General features: G+C 48.7%; 1 protein-coding gene across 2 annotated transcripts in view; it reads right to left on the bottom strand.

The window, feature by feature from the left end:
* The window catches only part of CCNL1 (cyclin L1), a 218,975-nt gene that overhangs the window by 70,212 nt on the left and 125,872 nt on the right, over nucleotides 1-22,891 (bottom strand). For both annotated transcript variants that reach the window (XM_086944229.1, XM_086944230.1), the window contains exons 7-8: nucleotides 5,170-5,274; nucleotides 4,925-5,066 (exon numbers count right to left, since the gene is read on the bottom strand). In XM_086944229.1, coding sequence (XP_086800355.1) covers nucleotides 4,925-5,066; nucleotides 5,170-5,274 — 247 coding nt within the window. The remainder of the gene's footprint in view (nucleotides 1-4,924; nucleotides 5,067-5,169; nucleotides 5,275-22,891) is intronic.

Here is a 22,891-nt window from a genome sequence, read left to right as displayed (position 1 = left end):
CGCCAACATATCCTCCCCCCCCCCCGCTTGTGTATACAACCCTAATGGACCATGAATATTAAAGTCGCCGCAACAAATAATGGGTTCGGGCCACTGGGCTAGTTCTGCATTTAAATATTGGAAGATCTCGGGATCATCTTCAGTGGAGCCATATACTGAGGCCAGTGTAAACTTATCCCCCCTGCATAGTATTGCCAGTATCACCCATCTCCCCCATTGGTCTTCATTCTTTTTGTTTACTATGATATCCCTACCTTCGCCCAGTACTGCAACCCCTCTAGTCTTTGAACCTTGTTTAGTGTTAGCCAATAAGGAAAAACCCAGCTGCTCCAGCAGAAATCCCCTTGCCCCCTTCTATGTGGGTTTCCTGTAAGCAAACTAGATCCAAATACATTGTTTTTAACTGAGCGGCCACTCGCATTCTTTTATTAGCCTCGTTAAGCCTACAGATGTTGATTGAGGCAATTCTACATGTCATTAAAATACAACAAATGTATGCCTTGCCTTCATAACCGATTCCTCAAGAAGAACCAAAGAAACACTTGAAATTGTGCCGTGCTGTATGTACTGTGTGTGCTCCCCCCTACCACCCCCTCCCCTTCTCTGTCCCTCCCCGGTCTCCTTCAGCACCCCTGAAAAAGCACCAGATCAAATCAGCCAGCAAAAAGGCTCCCTGGTTCAATGATAACCTAAAAAAATCCAAGAAGCTATGCCACACCCTGGAGAAAACATGGAGAAAAAACCCAACCACAGACAACATGACCACCCTCAAGGCAGCCGCCCGCAAACACCACCAACTGATTCGATCCGACAAAATATCAGCATTCAAGGATCGTCTCGACAACATCAATCACAACAGCAAGGAACTTTTCAGCATCGTCAAAGAATTCACCAACCCCACCGCAGCATCTAACGACATCACTCCCTCCCAAGACCTCTGCGATGCTTTATCCTCCTTCTACAACAAAATTGCCGACATCCACAACAGCTTCGAGAATACTCCCAGCGATCAACACTCCCCACCCCCCTCAGATCCTACTCTGCCAACTAACATCCTTAGCGCCTGGAACCCAATCACCACTGAAGACACCATCCGCCTAATGAACTCAATCCACTCTGGCTCGCCAACCGACCCCTGCCCCCACCACATCTTCAACAAAGCCGACTCCATCATCGCACCCTATCTCCGTGATGTCATCAACTGCTCGTTCAACTCTGCCACCTTCCCAGAAAGCTGGAAACATGCCGAACTCAGCGCCCTTTTGAAGAAACCCACAGCAGACCCTTCAGAACTTAAAAACTACCGACCCATATTCCTCCTCCCATTCCCGGCCAAAGTAATTGAAAAAGCCGTCAACAGCCAGCTCGCCGCCTTCCTTGAATCCCACAACTCCCTTGACCCCTCTCAGTCTGGATTTCGGGCCAAACAGCACCGAAACCGCCCTCATTGCAGCAACAGACGACATCCGAACACTACTGGACAACGGAGAAACAGTGGCACTCATCCTACTCGACCTCTCAGCCGCTTTCGACACAGTCTGCCACAGCCCCCTCATACAACGCCTCAGCAACATCGGCATACAAGGCAAAGCCTTGGACTGGATCATCTCGTTCCTAGCTGGGAGAACTCAGAGAGTCCGACTTCCCCCATTCAACTCAGAGGCCACTGAAGTCATCTGTGGAGTCCCACAAGGATCTTCACTCAGTCCCACCCTCTTCAACGTCTACATGAGCCCACTCGCATTCAACGCGTGCCAACACAACCCCAACATCATCTCTTACGCCGACTACACCCAATTAATCCTTTCCCTCACCAAAGACCCCAACACCGCCAAAACCAATCTGCACGAAGGCATGAAAGAAGTAGCCGAATGGATGAAACACAGCCGCCTAAAACTTAACTCAGACAAAACGGAGGTGCTCATCCTAGGATCTTCCCCCTCTGCCTGGGACGACTCGTGGTGGCCTTCCGCTCTGGGCACAGCATCCACACCCACAGACCATGCACGGAACCTTGGCTTCATCCTAGACTCCTCTCTATCGATGTCCAGACAAGTCAACGCAGTCTCATCCTCCTGCTTCAACGTACTTCGCATTCTCAAAAAGATCTTCTGCTGGATCCCCCTCGAGACAAGAAAGACCGTCACCCACGCACTGGTCAGAAGTCGACTGGATTATGGTAACACACTATACGCCGGAATCACAGCAAAATTACAGAAAAAACTCCAACGCATCCAAAACGCATCAGCGAGACTCATACTGAACATCCCTCACCAAGATCACATCACCGGACACCTAAAAGACCTCCACTGGCTTCCCGTCAACAAGAGAATTACAATCCGTCTTCTCACCCACGCACACAAGGCCCTCCACAATCTAGGACCCGAATGCCTCAACACTCGACTGTCCTTCTACAAACTCACCCGCCAACTAAGATCGTCCAATCAAGCCCTCGCCGCAGTCCCGCGCATCCGAAGGTCCACCATGGGAGAAAGATCCTTCTCCTTCCTGGCGGCCAAGACCTGGAACTCACTCCCCTCTCGCCTCCGCCTTACTCAAAACCACATCTCCTTCAGAAAAGAACTTAAAACCTGGCTATTCGACAAATAATGAACCCCTTCCCAAGCGCCTTGAGACCCTGGGTGAGTAGTGCGCTTTATAAATGCCCGAACTTGAACTTGAACCCCCTAGCCAAGCATGACCTATATGTGGTCGCTTAAGATTGTAGCTGTCGCCCCCTCCTCCCTCCCTTAAATATTTAAACTGACACCCCCCCTTGGTACCTGGCATTAGCCAACCCTGCATTCAGGGTTCCGGCATACTCCTACCTGGCCCTGCCTGTGCACTTCTTATAAGCGCCCCACCATCTCTAAAGCCCAACACCTCAACTATATATTCTTTTGCCTTGATTTCGGAAAATAACATTTTCACCTTGCATTTTGCAATTACTTTCAGCTTAGCAGGATATAGTAGGTAGGCTTCCGACCAAAGGGCCTGTATGGGTGCAATTAGCTGCCTCAACCTCCACCTACGCTCTACTGTAACGTGGCAAAAGTCGGGCCTGGTAAAAAAGGTGACACTATTAAATGTACGCTTGGCCTCCGGCTTTGCTTTTTCTAAGATTTGTTGTCTCAGCAAGAAATTGCCTACATACAGGAGAATAGCTCTGGGCCTACCCTCTTGTGATGCATTCTGGCCTCTCCAAACTGTTAAGGGGAAGCGATGCACCCTTTGAATTTCGTTCTCCCATTGCCATGAGTTGAGCTCGGGGAAAGCCCCTTTTAGCAAATTCACCACAAATAACCTAGCATCCTGCCCTTACATCCTCTCTGCTACACCCAGTAGTATTTTATTGTTGCGACGCTGGCGATTTTCGTAGTCCTCTAGCTTCCATTGCATGTCCTCAGACATTTCCTGTTCCGGTTTGAAGTTTTGAAAGCTACTGAAATCATCCTCCAGCTTCCCAGTCCTTTCTTCTACTTGGGTGACCCGTTCAGCAACCTCCTCGTACAGTTTATTCATCTTCCTTAAGGAGTTCTGGATCTTTTTTGTCCCCTGCCTCGCCCTCCGGCTTTCGGCTCTTGCCTCGCTTTGCATGGATTTGAGGGTGCTGAATAACAAATCCATTAAAACAGGCTGAGGTAATTAATGGGGTGAGCCCTGTGCCCCAGGTTGCAACGGAGTACCACCAACGTCCTGGTAAGTCTAAAGTGGCTGAGTAATCCCACATGAGTTTTTTGGAGGAGTCTGAGGGGCTCCCTGAGGGGTTGGGTTTCCTCCTAGACCTGCGCTTCTTTGGGTGCATTTCTGCGCCTCTGAACTGCTCCCCGTGTCAGTGAAATCCTCAATGCTACCCTCACTTGGGCTTAATGATTCAGAGTCCTCATTGACTCAATAAAATCGATCCGGCGAGGCACCCCCTCCAAGAGCCCCACTCTCACTTTGCCTTGTTGGGTTATCCACATCAACTAAATGCTGGCTTGTAAGAGCCGTATTACTTCCCCAGGTGCTCCAGACTTAGGCCCCGCTGTCCCCGCAGAGCCCACAGACTCACCCTGGGTTTGGATAGAAGGGATCTTAGAGCGAACAACCTTATTGTCAGAACAGCCTCCGTCTACGCCTCTGTCCCGCTCTGCTCCACTTCCATCTGCCGGTCTGGTCTCGGGGTCATCACTGGTTGTTTCTTTCACCGAGTACTCCAGGACGCCAGCCTCGACTGCGCACTCCGGCCCCTGATGCAGCGCCTGCACTGGTTGCCTGGTTACCGGAGCCTTGGCGTTCTTGAGGACGTCCAGCAGATTGGGATCCCTCTTAGGAATCCCTCTCCCTGACGAGCACCGCCACTTCAACGGGCTCAGCAGGTTTGGACGCAAAACTTTCTGCTACGTAGGTTGCCGTAGTGAGGTTTCCTTATGTTTCCCCTTACTCTGGGCAGGCCTCAACTCAATCCCTAGTCCCATCCTCCACTAAATTGGCTGTATCTTGTAGCAACTTCAGAAAAGGAATGTAAGACATCAAATCTTCTCATCAAGAATGCTATTTACTTTTTTTTTTTTAGAGTAAATAACATTCTTGATGAGAAAATATTTGAGGTCTTACATTCCTTTTCTGCAGTTGCTACAAGATACAGCCAATTTAGTGGAGGATGGGACTAGGGATTGAGTAAGACTCCCCAGAAAGGTGGCACGGGCTGCTGAGAACTCACTATTTGTCTGCCATCAATCGTCTGAAAAATATCTTCAATTTACAACTTACAAAGAGCATAAAGAACTTTTTTGGAATTACTAGGATTTTCTGCCAGGTTATTGAAAAAAAAATTAAAACTGAAAGATGTACTTGCAACAATATCATCGCAGAATAGCAACAATTTTACACTTAATATAAATACAATCATGCTGAAGCTTATGAAATATATTTAACTTACATGGTTTGGACGCAGGTGAGAAGCCACCCATATTAGAAAGTGCTGGTGTTCCATCAGGATTCAATCCTTTTGCTTTGAGTTTGGCTTCCTGAAGGGCAACTTTTCTTCTTTCAACTTCTTTCTCCAACAATTCATAATTAGGCTGTAAAATGAATTACCAATTGAAGCAAGAATACTAACATGCTAAATATGTGTACTAGTGCAATGGGGTGTCATTAATATGTGTGCTATTACACAAAACTTACCTTTTTTCTCGTGTAAAGCTTCAGCGTCGTTATGCAGACTTCTTGAATCTCATCTTCTGTAGCTCCAAAGAGTACAAACCAGTGGGGACGGGTAGGCAGTGCAATCTAAGTGATAAAACCAAAAGGAAACGTTACTTACTTGTAACAATAGTATTCCAGAGTCACCATCTTCTATAGAGCCACAAGCACTGTAAAATAGCTAATGAAACAGATGGGTGGTAACAAAACATTTTAGCAAATCTCTCATTTTTGGCTTCACAACTTTACATAGCCTGCTAGGTGATATTACAGCTCTTAATGATCACCAGTCCATTCAGCAGAGTCTACAGCACAACTTGTTAGTGCAGCAAGAGTTAAATACTTCACTGAGATGAGACTGAGCAGTCTGTATGAGACTGGAAAAGTAAAAGTCTATTAGGGTATAAGAGGGAACCCTTTATTAAATTGTGGATACAAGAGTGAACAGAGCATGAACTGATGCGGGATCTCTTTAGAATAATTGCATGCCAGAGTGATTTTCTGGCAGAAATGGCTTGCACGCAATGATCTAGAAGGCTACTGTGAAGTGATGTGATGCTTTACTCCAATACTGCAATTTTTACTTAAAGAAACCTCACCTAGAAATACCTGGCTTCAAAACCGCGTTACAAAGCCTTCACTACAAATAATTTCCTAAACTGTTTTCTAAAACCAAGCACTTTCCACTATTATAACAAACTTCAAAATATCTAAACTAGAAAAGATAACTATTAAAAACTGAATAGTCCATTAGGAAGTTTGATGGGTAACGTTACAGATTCCCTTTAGGCCATCTCCGGATTTATGCTTAGTGTACTCTTGCTGCTCGATTTGAGTGGCACACACTGTTTAGGTCAGTTCAGAGTCCCACTAAGGGTGTAGGAAACTGCCCCTTTTTGTCATGGTAATTCTCACTGTATGAAACTGGTACAGATGTTTTTTGACTGGTGCGCACTGGGTCGTGCCAACCAGGCCCAAGTGCCAGTGTTCTTTTCCTAAAAAGAAGGGAAAACTATCTATTTGTAACACAATTGGCACACACCTTGGCACCCCTGTAAGTCCTAGTAAGTCCCTGGTACCTAGGGCATGGGTACCAAAAAGGGTCCCCAAGCGCTGCAGCATGTATAATGCCATTTCAGACCTCGGGACAGTGCAAACCATGTTTGAAAACACGCCATTGAAAACCCACCGTGTCCCATGCTGAACTCACTGCATGTAATTTATGCAAGTCACCCCTACAGCAGGCCTTGCAGCCCTAAGGCAGGGTCCACTGCCCCTGCGCTGTCTGGCTCAATTACTAGAATTGATAAGTGAACAGGAAAGCCAGCTTTAGTATATGTACTGGACACTGGTCAATACGAGTTCCCCAGCTACATGATGGCTTTACTGAAATCTATGGCGTTTGGTATCAATAACCCTGTTTTAATAATCTGCCCCCCTGAAAAACACATCGGTATCCTGTGTGCTGGCTGACTGGTCTTGTCCAGCCTGCCACCACAGACCAGTTTCTGACCTCTCTGGAGGTGAGAGCCCACATTCTGAGGCTAAAAAAAATGTCTGCTCCAGAGGCAGGTGTTAACACCTCCTCCAGTAGGATGGCTAGTGATTTAACATATCAAGGCCAAGGGTTTCAAAGGCCCTGCCGCTTTGATATGCGACTTTGGCTTCCCCAAACATCGGAGATGCCACCCCCTTGCGCCGATGCCCATTTGGCACCAGGACAGGCGGGAAATTAGATTTGCAAGTAGGCGAGTTGCACCCACAGGCTAGTCACACACTTAAAGTGGGCTGCCTCATGCTTCACCAAAGAAGGATTACACCATCTTTATTTAGGTTGAAATAGGAACTCTGGACAAGGGTTATGACCTCTCCCCACATGAAGATGTAATATAGGGGGTGTAGTGACCCGAAGGCTAAGTAGCCCATTGGCTACTACTCTTCACGCCTCTAAATTCCCCTAAATTATTCAAGTGGCCCTCGGAAGCACCCAACAGAAGGAGGACAAGGACAAAAAAAAGCTTAAGAAGCGAGAATTGTGGACTGGAGTGAAGTGCCAAACCCTGCCGGCTCTTGTCCAAATAATTCCGACAACCCAACTCGTCCTGAAGCTGGGCATCCTCCAAAAACCTTGCATGGCCACCACCACTTTGCCAACCAACCAATCTAACCAATTCAATATTTATTTTGATCTATTAGATCATAAAAAATATACAGACAATCAAAGTCATTATAATTTAGACAAATCAATAAAACATTAATTATAAAAGTTGGTCTACAACATACAAGTCTGTGCATCCTCAAGAAAGCTTAAAATCATTAGTAGGCTGAAATTATTAAAAATCCACATCCGCCTTCAAAAGGCGGGTGCGAATAAACCACATTGCCGTTAGATACTTTGCCACTGCGAACACAATTGGGGGTGACATCAGTTTTTAGGATTCTGTACGCAGGGAGGAACGGTCTGAAGCCCAGATTTTTAAGAAGGGGGACAAGCCAATGTTTCCTGATTCTTTGGTAGGCTTTACAGAAGAGAACCACATGCAAGTCATTTTCTTGAGAATGCGCAAATGCCGGGCAGTGCTCTGTGGTCGGAGGCAAGACCAAGAACTAGTGAATGACCTGAGGGGTAGTGTGCCATATCTCCACTGCAGAAATAACTTCCTGGTTAGCACAGGGCTCATGCCATCCAGGACACATTCCAGGGAATAAAGTCTTTGCTTTGAATGAATAGATTTGTTAAGGATCCCTCACGCGTGCTATCCAAAGCAGTAGTAAGCTTTAGGTCTTAGAAAGCTTTTGACAGTGCTTTGCGTGGAATCCTGATACTTCAGTTTGCCGGATCAGTCCAAAGTTCTGATATGCCCAGGCTCTCGCATGACCTTTTTATGTAGCTTAACCGTGGGATGTGAGTGGCATTTGATAAGGTTAAAAACTCCTGGAGCTCAGTCCTATAATTAATGAGCTCTTAGCTGCTCCATAATCGTCTCTAGAAAGTTAGTGGTTTGAGTCCCAGTTCTTCTGCAATTGGCCTAATTCCCAAGTCCAATCTCAGAGGGAGTAACGGCGTGCTTGATGGAAGAGCTACCAGCTGCCTGATGAATTTGTTTTCCGTAATCATCAGGTTTGGGAAGAAGTGTGACCCCCACAATTCGCCCCCATAGGTGACTGCCCCCCCGTGCCTGAGATTTATAAATTTGAATGACAGGGCCAAGTGGACGATATGTTGATTTGTTCACCATCCTGGAGACACCACCCGCTATCTGCACCAGTTTCATATTAGCCTTAGTCTGGTGTGTCCCCCATGTCATGTTCTCATTTAGGGTTACCCCTAAGTACTGAGCTGAGCAAGAGATTAGGGCGTGTTGAAGGGGTGGGGTTTAGGATTATGTATTTTGTTTTAGAAGCATTGATCTCAAGGCCCTTCTCCGTACAAAATTTCAAAAACCCATCCAGTACCCGTTGTATTCCCATGGGGGATTTCGACAACAGCAGGGTGTCATCCGCAAACATGATAGCGGGCACCCTGCTGCCATTCAATTTGGGAGCATCAATGTCGCCAATCCTAGTCAGGTGGGCGATTACCCCGTTCACAAAGAGGCAGAACAGGGTCGGTGCAAGCACACAGCCCTGTCTCACCACTCTGTCAACAGGGAATCTTTCCGTTAGGTTCCCATTTCTGCCGCACCTGACACGCGCAAAGTTATCTGGTGTAATTTCATCAGAATGGAAAGAATGTCTACCGGGATGCCTAAGTCAGCAAGCACACTCCATAATTTGGATCTTGGCACCAAATCGAAGGCGGCTCGCAAGTCCACGAAGACCGTGAACAAGCTGCCCCCCTCGATTAGTGCGGTCCTCCAATAAATGAGGTTTAGGCGGAATATCTGATCAGTTGTGGACACCCCTCTTCTAAATCCAGCCTGGTATGGGCTCAGAGTGGCAGTTTCCTCGAGCCAGTTCTGGAGGCGATCTAATATGAGCCTACCAAAAAGCTTCTGGGACACATCTATTAGGCTGATGGGCCTGTAATTGGCTGGGAGCAGAGGCGAACCCTTCTTAAATATAGGAACAACCTCCGCGCCCAGCCAAGTACAGGGCACCTCCATGCCCTTCAAGACAGCATTAAATATGGTCAACAGATAGGGGGCCAATACATCAGGCTCTTGTTTAAAAAGATCGCCTGGGAGGCCATCCAACCCAGGCGCTTTGCCTGATGACAGGCCCGCAATAGCAGCTCGCACCTCCTATTCTGTAAAGAGGCCCCCCTCTGGATGGCTGGATGTGGTTGGGGGTGAGTAGCATGTGGCCCCAACTTCCACTGTGTAGAGGGAATGAAAGTGCTCTTGCCATACCCGTGGCGCAATGTTCGGTTCTATTGCCGATGCTAAATACTCTGATCCCGTGTAAACAATTCGCCAGAACTTACGGTAATCCCTGGTAGCTAGAGAACTAGAGCGTTCCTCCCATTTGTCTTGATCCCATTCAATCTTGGCCAGGGTGACTAGTTTCTTATATTCTCGTCTTCTGGCCTGTATCTCCTGTCTGCTTTTGCCCTCCTTCATGCGGCATTATACCATGTGTTGCGGTAAGACCTGCCACCTCTACTGTGTCCCTTAGAAAAAAAAGGTCTGCCGCCAAGGTCCTAATGAGTTCCTCATGTGCCAAACACAGTAATTTGTGAGTTTCCTGGGAGCTGGGTTCCTCACTTAGGATACCCACTTTTTCCAATATTGGAATGAGTCTAGTATAAAGCCTGGGGAGCTTCTCATTACTAGTGACTAGTTTTTCCCACCTTATTCTCCTGTTATTTTCAAGGAGAAGCCCTGGATTTGCCACCGCCGTGACATGGTCCCTACCCTCCTGGCCAGGGAGAGCGTAGTCCAATTCTAGGGCGTTGTGGTCGCTATCAACTATCACCCTAAAATCGATGATACGCGACCACGAGGACAGTTGTACTAGAACATAATCCAGTCTTGACTCCCTGCCTACTCTATTAAAGGTGTGTTTACTGGGAATATCGGATTTGGTGCGCCCATTGCAAGCCCTGACACTGTTTGAGGGTTAGGGCAGTAATCTGTAGTGCAAGTGGGGTCCAAGCTCTGGGCGGAGGAGCCACCGTGGAGAGTACCGACCACCTAGCGTCCTCTTCTAAGGAGGACCCATCCAAGAGGCCTGCGAGGGGCTCAAAATGTGAGTTCAGGTCCCCACCCACCACAAATGGGATCCCCTTGGGAATTTCGCTGAGGAAAGCTGACAATTCCTCAATAGTAGATGATTCCCGTGATATGTTTACCGGCCTTGAGTATACATTTATCACGGCAAGTCTACGGGAATTTGACCATTCCAGCAACACCACTAATATATCCTCTGAAGCCAAGGGGAGACGTGCAGCCTGACATCCCAGGTGAGTTGCCACCCAGGTTGAGAGGCCTCCAGAAGGGCGGCCCCTGCTCCCCCATTTCGCAGGAATGGAGAATGCCGCGAAGCCTTGGCGAGAGTACTCGTCCCTTGTCCAGGTTTCTTGAAACAGGCATATATCTTTGGAGTCGATAAAAGTAGTCCATTCCTGTTGTTCCGGCTTGTTACCCAGGCCAGCCACATTCCATGATATTATCTTAAGAGATGGTGGCCTTAGGTTCGAAGCTGGGGTAAGGTAGGGGACGTTATCATTTGCACTACCCAGGGGCCTTATTTTTGGGGCCAAATCTCTAGTGCCTCCCCTAGTTCCCTGATAATACGAGGCGGCTCAACAGTGGTTTAGTTGACCTCTTTGCTATGTGATGGAACATCAGGCTGCCCAGTCTCTACCATTAGATCAGTTGTAAATCTAGGGGCTATGATGTCTGCCTTCAAGCCCTCCCTGGGATAATAGTAAGGCTTTCTACCATTACGAATAAACTGTCAATCCACCATGTCTAAGTGGCTATACCTATTAGATGTTGGAAAATATATAGGCTGGTGGACTCTGGGGCGGTGGTAGTAGTCTCCTCTCTCTCTTCCCCTCCAAACACCTCCCCTCCCGTGACAAATTTCCCAACCCTCCTCCTCAGTATTTGTTGTAAAGTACGCTTGGTGTTGACTTCTAGGGTAGTGGAAATCTCCTCGCCCTCTGGAATCCCACCCACCCGCCCACCCTCTCCGGGAGGCTGCCCCATCTCTCCTCCTCACATGCATATGTCAGCGGGGGGGGGGGAAGAAAGAAAGGGGTAGGGACTGAATATTACTCCCCTGGTCATCGGGGAACCATCCACAGATGTGGGAGAAGGTCCTGGGATCTCTGAAACTAATCAGGACACAGTCTCCGATTATGGATTTCCTTGAACTACCCACCCATGGGACCCTTCTTACCATAAGGACCTCGCTCGTTATACCTTGTGGGAGAGGTCTGTACATAGATAACAATCTTACCACCTTATTCATTAAAGAGGCAGTAGATTCTTTAAAAGTGTTTTTTAACTCCGGAACCCCCGCTAAAATTACTGTATGCGGACTCGCCTCCTGCGGCAAGTTCACTACTCTTGATTTGTTAGCATTGCCTAATGCCTCATCTGTTGGTACTGCTACTTTCTGAGGCTGGTTAGGAACGGAAGTATTATCCTTAGGCTGCTTAGACATGGTTTGGGAAGGGGATGCTTGTGCATGTCGAACTGTGGGTTGATTGGGGATAGCAGCATTAACCTTGGACTGTGTGGTCGTACTTTGGGAGGGGGTTGGTTTGGCCTGTCGGACTAAGGGTGCTGCACTATTGTCCACCTTGGTGATAGCTGGGACACCCCTCTTATTCTTTATCTCTGCCCCCCCTCTACCACCCTTACTATCTACTTTACTATCTACTTTGAAGTTATCGGCTAGTTGCACCGTCGATTTCTCTATGGTCACTAGCCAGGCTTCCATCTTGATTAGCCGAGCTTCTAGGGGACTTAATAAGGACCTCAGAAGAGATCCTATATCGGCAAGAGTAATATCCTCGCCGGAGGTCTCAAAGGGGTTCGTATTAGTGTGTTCTGTTATCTCTACAAACGGGATCTCGATGGGTATAGCCTCCGCTCTATCAATAGGCAAGTTCCCCAATGTGCTCAATCCAGGGCTATCAACCTCCGGAGTAGGATTGAGCTTTGGGGTTTTTGGCTTCCTTCCCCCTTTGTTTTGAACCCCTCTTTTCCTTTTGGGGATAGCTCCTTCCCTTGCCCCCTGCAGTGGGTTACTATCTCTGCCATTGGTGTTATCAACATCGGGAGCATGGTCAGGATTGAGGAGTGGGATGGGGTGGGGTGGGGTTGGACCGGTGGCAAATTGAGCAAACTCAGGTCGACAAAATCGCTGAGGTCCTTCGCACTAATGTGAGAGGTGGAGTTTGTCAAACCTGGATTCACAGAAAACTCGCTAGCACTAGTTACCCCTTTATTAGACTCCATATACTCAGTACGCTCGGGTCTGTTGTCTAGGGTCTTAGCCTGTGCCAAGGGGCCCATTGAAGATCTCCTCACCCAGTCTATTTCTTGTGAAATACGCCTCTCCCAGATCGTAATTTCATCGATCAGTAGTGACCCTGCTTTGACAAAGTAATTATCCAATGTACCTTTGGCAGCTCCCGTTGCTGCCAGCGTGCTTTTGCTCCTGGTTTTCCTCGTGGTCATCGTCGGGCACAGTTGATTTCGATGTTTACCGAAGAAGGGTCTGAGGAGAAAGCAGACCAAGGGGGGTGGCCCGTTCCCGGTCTCGACCGTTCTCGAACGGCCTCAACCGGCCCGCCCTGTGCCCGGGCTGAGTCCCACGCGTGTTCCGCGATGCGCGGGAGTGGGCGCGCTTATATGTGGCGCCAGGGGGCGGGAAGACACACCAGGTGCGCTGTGTTGGTCAAGCGCTATGCACCCTGGGTCTCGCAGTCCCGGCCCCGGCAGCAACGATGGATGGACACAAGTGTTCAAGCCCTCCCAATCAGGCTCCGTGTCAGGTATCAGGAATCCGGCAGGCAATGAGGATGAGAGCCCAGTGTTCACTTTCCAGCGGCAGCGGCTACGAGCGACCAACCAGTCAGCATCTTTCTTAAAGTGCAGGAGCCACTTCCCTGCACGCTGCTAAGTCTGGTTCACAGTTCTGCCGACCACCGGGTCCACCAACGCACCAGCTGCCCAGGAGGTGGTCACTGTGCACCAGGAGATACCAGGAGCCACGCTGCACCAACGCCAGGGCAGACCAAGCAAGCTTGGCACAGGTTAGTATAATTAATATTTTTCATGGCAGGTTGAACAATACAGGCAAACTGAATGAGAATTTGTTACAGTTTTGTAAACGCTTTCAATACAGTGGACATTACTGTTAGATTACTTTGAATTACTTTGCAGATTACTTGTTGGATTACTTTTTCTACTCAGCGTGATGCACCTAGATATCACACTGGGACATTTCCTAGAGAAATGGCAAGTAAGCAATTTTTAGCTAATAGCAGTATTTAAAAGTTCAATACAAAACCAACTCCACACTTACAACCATGTTTCAAGAAAAAACAGTCAATGTATGGAGTCTATGGAGAGAAGGAAAATGCTACTTACCCAATAAGCATCTGTTCTTAGCATATAGAGCTGTAGAAATAACAGTTGATCAGGAATGCAGAACAAGGTCATACATTCGCCCCAGTACAGAGATCTGGGCCTAAATCCATCGTTTTTTGCACTCCCCACCACCCCAGTTCAGACATGGCCATATGCAAATCAGCCTTGACCCTGTGCCTCATGGGAACAGTCCAGCCTGAACTGCCAAGACATGTCTGTCCTGGACCGGAATCAAGCATCCTAGGACCGGCTTCGTTTATGTTTCTTATCCGGGCTGGAGGTTGGGGCATCAGAAACTTTCTCGGTTGCTACCAGAGTCCAAGTGCGAAGGCGACACCGGAGCTTTATCTTTTGTTTCAGTAAGCACAGGAGGATCTGTACTCACGGTACTTTGACCCGGAGTGACGATCAGGTCTTCCTCAATGTTGGAGTCAGCTTCGGACACCGAGACAAGTTCTTTTTCTTTGGCTTCCGCGGCAGGACAGTGTTCTTGTTCTTCGCCAAAGATGTCCGGTATGGAGCCACTGCCGCGTTGCATCGAGCCAGACTATCACGGATGATAGTCTTCGATTGGAATGATGGCCATGCTTCGCTGGATATTTCTTCGTGTTCCGGGGATAAGCACAGGTTGCAGACCTCGGGCAAGTCTGAGCGTGGAAACTTAATACGACACCCGGGACATAGCTTGAATTGAATAACTGCTGGTGTGGTCAGCACAGGTAGGCCCAACAGCCTGCCTCGAAGTTCCCGATCGAAGGTTTTCACAGTGTAGACGATACGCGTGGAATGGGAAACCTGATCGAAGGACAATACTGTAGAGGGTAGTGGATTGCGCATTGAAGGAGTTCGAAAACTATACCTGACCGAAAAAAAATCTGGGGATGGGGGGGGGTTCGATGCCCATGAGCTCTATCACCGAAAGGAGGAGTCACTTACCTCGTGACTACAAAGACTTATTCGAACAAAAACAAAGTGCAAACTCCCGGACCCAAAACCAGATGGGGATCTATGCTAAAGCATATGATCTACAGCTCATATGCCTCGAACATGATGTTATCGGTTAACAGGCAAGTACTTTGTTGTGGGAGTTGGTATTCTGGGGTTAGAACCAGGATTACCCCAGGGTCAAGGAGGCACTCCGGGCTCTAGGGCTGCAAGGTGCAGACTGCTGAGGCCCAATGTTATACAAAGCGGGATAGGGGGCCTCTGGTTGGTGGCTGCTCACGAGCAGGCCACAAGGTTATGGGAGCAAAGCTCCTGGTGTCAGGCTCAGGGCAGAGGGGGATCAGAGTTCGCACCTAAAGTACACATGCAGCGGCAACTGGGTGCAGGTTGCGGTTTTGGCATTGGGTGCCCTGTTTTCAATGAGGATTCTCCGGTTGCAAAAAAGACTGAAGACTCAGGACGAACATCTTCTGGAGATGACCACTGGTTGGAGAGGTAAGTTGGGATGCCTGGGAATGCTGAGACACCGTCCGTTGGGCCACCCAAGGCCGTGGGACGTCGGGTGCAGGGGTGTCTTTAGTCATCTGGTTTTCTCACCAGCTGCAGTCGCAGAGGATCCCCCAGAAAGGGTCTGCAGGCTTTGCTTGGAGATTCGAGGCAGGTCCGAGATCACCAGATCTCAGATCAGGATCGCCGGGGAGACCTCCACATGGTGTTGGGAACTTTAACTCAGGCCATGGGTATCGGATGCAGACTTGTGGTTTTGCTAGGGCCCGAGTCTTTGGGTGAGCTAATCTGGTGATCTCAAGAGACAAAGTCTTTGGCTTGGAAGGCAGGGCAGGGCAGGTCCTCCAGGTTCTTGAGGTTGCGGGCTGCAGGACACACCAGTATTTTGCTGGAGCAGGTTAGAGATGCAGACAGGCCGGTAGGGCTGGGGCCAAGTTAGTGGGAGTCCTCTTAGTTCAGCACAGCTTCTTAGATCCTGCTCTTCTTATTGAGTCTCGTCTGAGGAGGCAAGGTTTGGGGTTGGCCCTAAATATTAATTTTAAGGTTATTACAGGTAAGTAAAGGTTGGGGCCAATGAGTCTCTTCCTTGGGGTTGGTACACCCTCTATTATGACACTCTACAGTGGAAGGGGGGGCATATGCCTCACTTTGGTGTGCTGGGGCCCCCCATCTGCAAGATGGCAGGGACTGAGAAGCTGCTCAGAACCAACTTCTGCGCAGCCACAAGCTCAGGTCTCCTTTACAGGGAGAAGACCGGTCAGCCTTAGGGAGAAGACCGGTCAGCCTTAGAGGGAACGGAACCCAAGGAACTTGGGCCTTACACGGTAGAGCTTTTATGTCCAGGGGAACCCTCCAGGGAAAAGCTGTGCCAGGGACCGAAAACGTGTATCACTCTTGAGAGCTGAACCAGCAAACTGCAAAACAGGAAAGAGGAGATATCAGTGGCTTTCACAGGATTATTGGAAGAAGGGGCTCCTGTATACCGAGTCCAGAGATCCCAAACCTTGTGACACTAGGAGAGTGGTAGTGCCTCAGCAATACAGAAAGTTCTTATTCTCGCTGGCCCATGATATCCCCCTAGCTGGAAATCTTAGCCAGGGAAAGACTTTGAGAAGGCCAGTCTCCTACCACTACTGGCCAAACATTTCCCAGAAGGTGAAAGAGTTTAGTAACTCCTGTGTCACCCGGGGGCAGAGCTTGCCGCAGAACAAGATGGCCACGTGAGGGAAGAGTTCCACAAGCCATCGGACCGAATCATCAATTATCCTCACACCTGAAATTGATATTCCTGCATGATCGAGTGATTGCGGCAGGGCAGACAGGGGGCTACACTCTGGTGCCACCTTTGAGACAGCGGCACAAGCGGAAGAGGTAGACCGTGACTGCGGCCTTTGCTGCTGACGGTCCCATTAGGCTGAAGCCCCAGTGAACGACCATGACCGGCCGGAAGTCCCACCTGGCGCGGACTGCATGCGCAACTGGAGTCCCCTGTGTTGTGGCGTTGCACCTCGCCAGTGGGCCTCGGCTGACAGAGACTGCCTTTATGGTGCCGTTCCTAGCTTGGGGCTACCCCCCTGCGCGAGCCGGTGTCGCTCGAGGGCTGGACCCGTTAAGCGAAGGGCCTCCGGCTGTGCGCGACTTCCAGGCAGCTCAAAGTGCAGCTCTGTCAATTTTGTCAGAGCGAGGCGGTGAGTGGCGCCAGTTCGGCCCTGCCGGTCGGAGATCTGACTGGACTGCGCCCTGGTGCTGCAACAGCTGACAGGGCCGATACAGGGGTGTGAGGTAGAGTGTGTGTCCCCATTATAATTGGCAGGGCTGAGCAGCAGGCCTGGTGGCTGCGAGTCATGCCTGGGGAGGATTGCGAGCCCAGCTTGTGCCCCCGGAGCTGATGTGATCCATCATCTGCCTGAGAGGGGCGGTGTGTGCTGAGAGAGCTGCGCTACGATCCTGCGGCTGGCGGCTGCTCACCGGGACGCATTCCCCACCCTGAAGCCTCACCAGGTGGCTAAAAGTTGGCCATGTGCTGAAACAGAAAAGCGTACGGTCCACAGCAACGTGCAGCCCTGCCACTAGCCACTGTGGACAAAGTATTCAGATGGGCCCTGCGTGATCAGAGGGAAGCGCGCCCTGCAGTATGCGCGAAGGTGCAGACAAGAAAGCGGGGGCCCACAGATAAAATAAAGGAGCAGTGTAACCCAGAGCTACATCGCTACTTGCACCCATTGTACTGCATTGGGGGGGTGGGGGGGGGGGGGGGGAGGTCTGGGGTAACTGAATGCGGTTGCGAGACGCCATGGATCCTACATGCTGCTCGCACTGTTCACAGGCCACAGGGCTACAAAACGGGTATTGAGCTGCTGGCAGTTTCACAGTGAAACTGTCCCCACGGGAGGGGGTTGGCCTCTGCTCTCCACCTCAGCCCATCACTCTGTACGCTTCAGAGAGAATAGAGAGGTGCCCCTGACTGGAAGCCATACTTTTGACAACGAAGACCTGCCACGTGTGGGCCCCCGGCCAAAGTGGTCTGTGAGGCGGATTCCCTCTGGAGCGAACAGACTCTCCATTGCAAGCGGTTACCCAGACTCTGTTGTGCGTGCCCCAGGTGACTTCAGCACCCCACATCCCAGCTCTACAGTTCCCCAGGCAGGAGCTGTGCCCTAACCGTGGACACCATCGGAAAAGTTAATAAGAACCAATCAAAACTGCTTTTTGACCCAAAGAAAACCAGGGCTGGAAGGGCGGGGGGCTACCGCTCGACAGAGGAACAGGCAGATGCCCCGGAGGAAGCGCCTGTGATGTGAAACAAATGTTTGCAGCAGTACAAAAGAGCTTGCTAATTATTGATGGCAAGATTGATTCACTTGTCTTTCGAATGGACAGAATGTCTGAGCGTCTTGAGAAAATTGTTGTAGAACTGATTAGAGCTCAGGGAGACTCCCTTCACACATGACATGCAGTGAAAATGGATTAGTTACTTACCTGTAATCCTAGTTCTCTTCCAGGGGTATCCTCATCAAAGTCATAAGCATTAGAATATTCCCGCCCATGCGCTGGACCCCGGAAACACTATTATATGTGCCCCACATACATATATATATATATACATATACATATATAAACATATATATATATATATATATAAACATGCAATAGCAGCCAAATAACATCAGAGCTGAAATATGCTGTGAAGAATTTCCACCATACATGAATAATATGCATTAGAAACATGAGAAACAACACCAAAGATTGTTTAGAAACGGTTTTAATTCTCAGATAGCAGTAGAAATTCTTATAACTCACTGAAAGCCTAGAAAGCTCCCAGGCTGCATTGCAAACACACAGTCTAAAAAGACTGAAAAGCTAACCTGTAGCTGTATGTAATACAAAAACTGACAGTGCCTTTAAGGCACTCATGACCCCCTGTATCCCATCATGCCTCAGGGGTGACAGTTAGGTCAGTTGTTATTTTCGGAGACTGAAAAAACCAAGTAACAAATAGGTTAACAATATCTCCTTATTAAAGAATGTCCTTTGCCCGGGGAGGCGGGAGGGTTGCTTATGACTTTGATGAGGATACCCCTGGAGGAGAACTAGGATTACAGGTAAGTAACTAATCCTTCTCTTCCAGTCAACAATTGGATCTCCTTTGTTGTCTTTGTTAATGGGCCTACCGAACATGAGCCACATGGGAAGTGGCCGGTGACTGGACAGATGTCCCATAGTTGGTTCGTTCCTGCAGTAGGTGTTTTAGGAGGTGGTCTGGTATGGACCAATATGTCTTTTAGATTGAGAGTCCTTTTGTTGGCAAATCTGGGTTTTGGCCATTTTATATTGGCGGAGGTCAAAATTCTCCAATTTTTGTTAATGATCTTTTTCACGTTGTTGCTGGCAGGGCCGTATGTGGTTACACATGTCATCAGATCAGGTTCAGGTGTTTTCTGTGTTAATTCCAGAAGACTTTCTCTATTTTGATTCCTTGCCCTCTTCTTACATTTGTCAATTACTCTTTAGGATAATCTCTTTCTTTTAGTTTCACGTAGTTCATTTGCTGGTTTCTTATACTCTGATGGTTTACCGTAGTTTCTGCGTAATCTTAGGAACTAGAAAATCCAGTTGGTGTTTATCTGCGGTATAGGTAAATTGTAACCATTCGTCTCTTGTATTAATCCATGTGTGGAAATTTTTAAGGCTTTCTGTATCACCTTCCCAGATTAGAATGTCGTCGATATAACGGCGCCAAAATAAAATCTGTTTTTGAAATGGGTTGGTGGGGTTGTTCATGTATTCTGATTCGAAATTGCTCACGTAGAGCCCTGCTACACTTGGAGCAAATGTGCTCCCCATTGAGGTGCCGTGGCATTGTTGATACATGGTGTCGTTGTATTGGAAATAGTTTTCCATGAGGGCCATCTTGCAACATTCAAGTACGAAGTGTCTGGGTGTTTTGTAATGCCAATCACACACAGGTACCCAGCGACCTGCAAGGATTTAAATTGTACATTACTTCCTTGTTGATCTTAAAGAAGGGATCTTAGGAAAAACCTATTTGCCTAACACAAACAGACGCCCTTGGTCTCTGTGCACACTACACCTCGGTCCTGAAGAAAGCCCATTTGACCGCCTGGCAACCAAAGGGCTGAAACATGTCTACCTATAATGTCCACGAATCCTAGTGTGCGAGAGCCATTATCACTCAGCCACACAACCTCATTATTAACTCTCACTATCTCAGAACTGGAACGAATAAAATGTATTATTCTAGTATGAAGAAACGTTTTTAAAACTATTCACTTCACACTGTAAAATCACGGATCACTACTATTTTAACCAAGGGTAAAGCCTCCTGGTGGAGGATGCATAACAACTAAACCCCATGATTATGCATACAACGTGTTAAGAATAACGGAGAATCAAGATATACCGCTAAGATCACAAACTATACACGTGCATGAGGGTTTTTTTTACTTGTGACTAGTCAGAACGATACCTGCATACCCTGGTTATGCGGGACAAGTGATCCTTCTTTCTTGATTATATGCTATAAGCCTAAGGAAACTGAATGGATCACGTTTTTCTTTTCGCCCCACCTTGATTTGTTGATAGGTACAGAACTAAACAAAGTCGACATGGCACACATCTTTGTATGCCATACCCACAAACCCACTGCCCTGGCATACATCAGTCACCTCTCTAGCTGGGTGCCCTATGCCAGTGGTGTGGGCCTAGGTGCATGAGCCCTGTGCCCCTACAGTACCCAGGGACATTCCTGGGCACTGTAAGTGCAGTGATGCCATTAAGAGTATATGGTGCTGGGAGGTTGTCATTACGAACTCCACAGTACCATAATGGCTACACTGAAGACTGACAAGTTTGGTACCAAACTTCTCAGCACATAAAACCCGCACTGATGCCAGTGTGAGATTTAATGTAAAATGCACCAGAGGGCATCTTAGAGATGCCCCCTGAAAACCTAACTTACAATCCACGTCTGGCTGAGTGGCTGCAGAGGCTGCCACACAACAGACATGTTGCTGGACCTCTGGGTAGGAGAGCCCCCGCTCTCCTGGGCCTGCAACAATGCTCATCCTGGGCGAGGTGCTAGGTCTCCTTCCCCAGGATGGGCAGTGGGAAGCTTCAAAGGCATGCCGCCTCTGAGCTTCTCCAGACCATCTGCTGTACCCAGCAACCGGCCCCCACCAGTCCTGCTACCTACTCTGGCGGGAAGACTGGCGGGGAAAACTACGCCAGGAAGGGGGTGTGCCAGCCTGTGCCAACCCCACCCCTAAGGTGGGGGAGACTAGGTAAAGCACGACCCCTGGCTCCAGCCATCTTGAAAATAGGGAGCCCTGCCCAATCACAGCTAGGCTCCTGCCCCCCTCTCACAGGAGAGGAGCAGGCTAAAGGGTGTACACACCCCAGGGCAGGGACCTATTGGTCCCTGGCCTTGCCCTACCTGTAACACCCCTAAATTCAGTATTTAGGGGCTCCCTGAACCTTCCTTCCTCAGATCCAGATACGAAAAGAAGAAAGTAGATCAAGAAGAAGACGACCCACCGTGCAGCTGCTAACAGAAATACTAACTTGGCCCCAGCCCTACCGGCCTGTCGATCCTGGAACCTGCTCCTGCTTAATCCTGGCGTCTCCTGCGGACAGCAACCTTGGGACACCTGGAGGACCTGCCTGCCTTGACCCTCTTGAAGATTGGGACTCCCATCAGCAGAGGCTCTGCTGCAACAACCCACCTGGTGCTAACCTGGAAGCTCCGTGCCAGCCCACTCTGCACCCGCCGGGCCGGGCCCAACCGAACCAAGACCACGAAGATGTACCCCCCGGCGACTGGGACCCGAAGTCCAGTGCCCAAAGACCCTCTTCGACGAACCAGCCGATGCCTGCAGACTGACAACCAGGGGCCAACCCAACAGCGACCAGCCGAGGGTAAGCTTTTCCAACACCCAAAGACACCCCTGCACCCGGCGCCCTACAACCCCTTGTGCCTTCCTTTGGGGTACCTACCTGTGCTCCAAGATCCCATCTTACCTCTCGAAGTGCTGGTCGCCCCTGGAGAGTCTCCGTCCCAGAGCCTGCAGCCTTTGTTCCTTTTTGACCTTTCCCATTGGATAATATTGAGCGCCCAACGGCTCAAAAGCACCCTGCACCCAGCCGCCCGAGTGCCGCTGGTTGTGACCCCTGTGGCCTATCCTACTTCCCCCCCCCTTGCCCTGAGCAAGTGACCAGGAGCCCAGCTCCCACAGCCGCGTGGCCTGCTAGCCAGTAGCCACCAACCAAAGGCCCCCCTTCCCTCATTGGATATCATTGGGCCTACCTACCTCTGCACCCGGCCGCCCCTGTGCCGCTGGGAGTGAACTAACTGTACTTACCTGACCCTGCCCCCCCGGAGTCTATGCTCAGAACCTTAACTTCACCAACCAAGTACCCACCTGGAAACAGATAATGTACTTACCTGCCATTGGATAACATGGACTCATTTTGACTCAAAGATTTTGTGTTAAGATTTGAAATCTAAAAATATTCACCTAAAATCAGCCAAACTTGATCTGTGTGATCAGGGGAGAAGCCAGTACCGTACCTTTCAGCCTTTCTCCATAGGAACCCATTGTCTGCTTTTCTATGAAATTTCTTCTAAGTGTCTACTTTTGAAAACTTGAAATATTCTTTAAAAAGCACACGAAAAACTGATACGCAATTACCTACCTGTGTTGAGTTAAGACCCCAGTGCTGGCCCTAGGAGACCAGTACTGGATTACAAAAGTAAAGCGATTGTACTTTACCTGCAACCTGAATTTTCTTTCATTGAATAACATAGTCAGATTTCCATTGAAAAGTTTAAGTGTGAACTTTTAAAACAGCTTTATATTCATATAAATTCACTACAGTACTAAAACGTTTTTGCTAATCTGGTTTCAGCTTAGGCCCCAGGACAGAATCTAAGATCTAGTCCTGGGACTACTAAAGTAATCTATATAGTAATCAACTGTACTTGCATGAGGAAACCCCATTGAGCTCAATGCCATAGTGTGTTTTAGGATTGTGTTGCTTACTGTCAATACTGTATTAATTGTGTGCACAAACTTTATTGCTCCTTTGCAAAGTAATTACATGAGAGAACTCATAACAAGAAAAGTATATTTTTATAACTGTTGGTTCTAAAAAATAAAAACACCTATATCTGTGGATATAAA

This window comes from Lissotriton vulgaris, chromosome 11 (assembly GCF_964263255.1).
Source record: "Lissotriton vulgaris chromosome 11, aLisVul1.2, whole genome shotgun sequence".
NCBI classification, from domain to species: domain Eukaryota; kingdom Metazoa; phylum Chordata; class Amphibia; order Caudata; family Salamandridae; genus Lissotriton; species Lissotriton vulgaris.
This window is presented reverse-complemented; position numbering and strand designations above follow the sequence as displayed.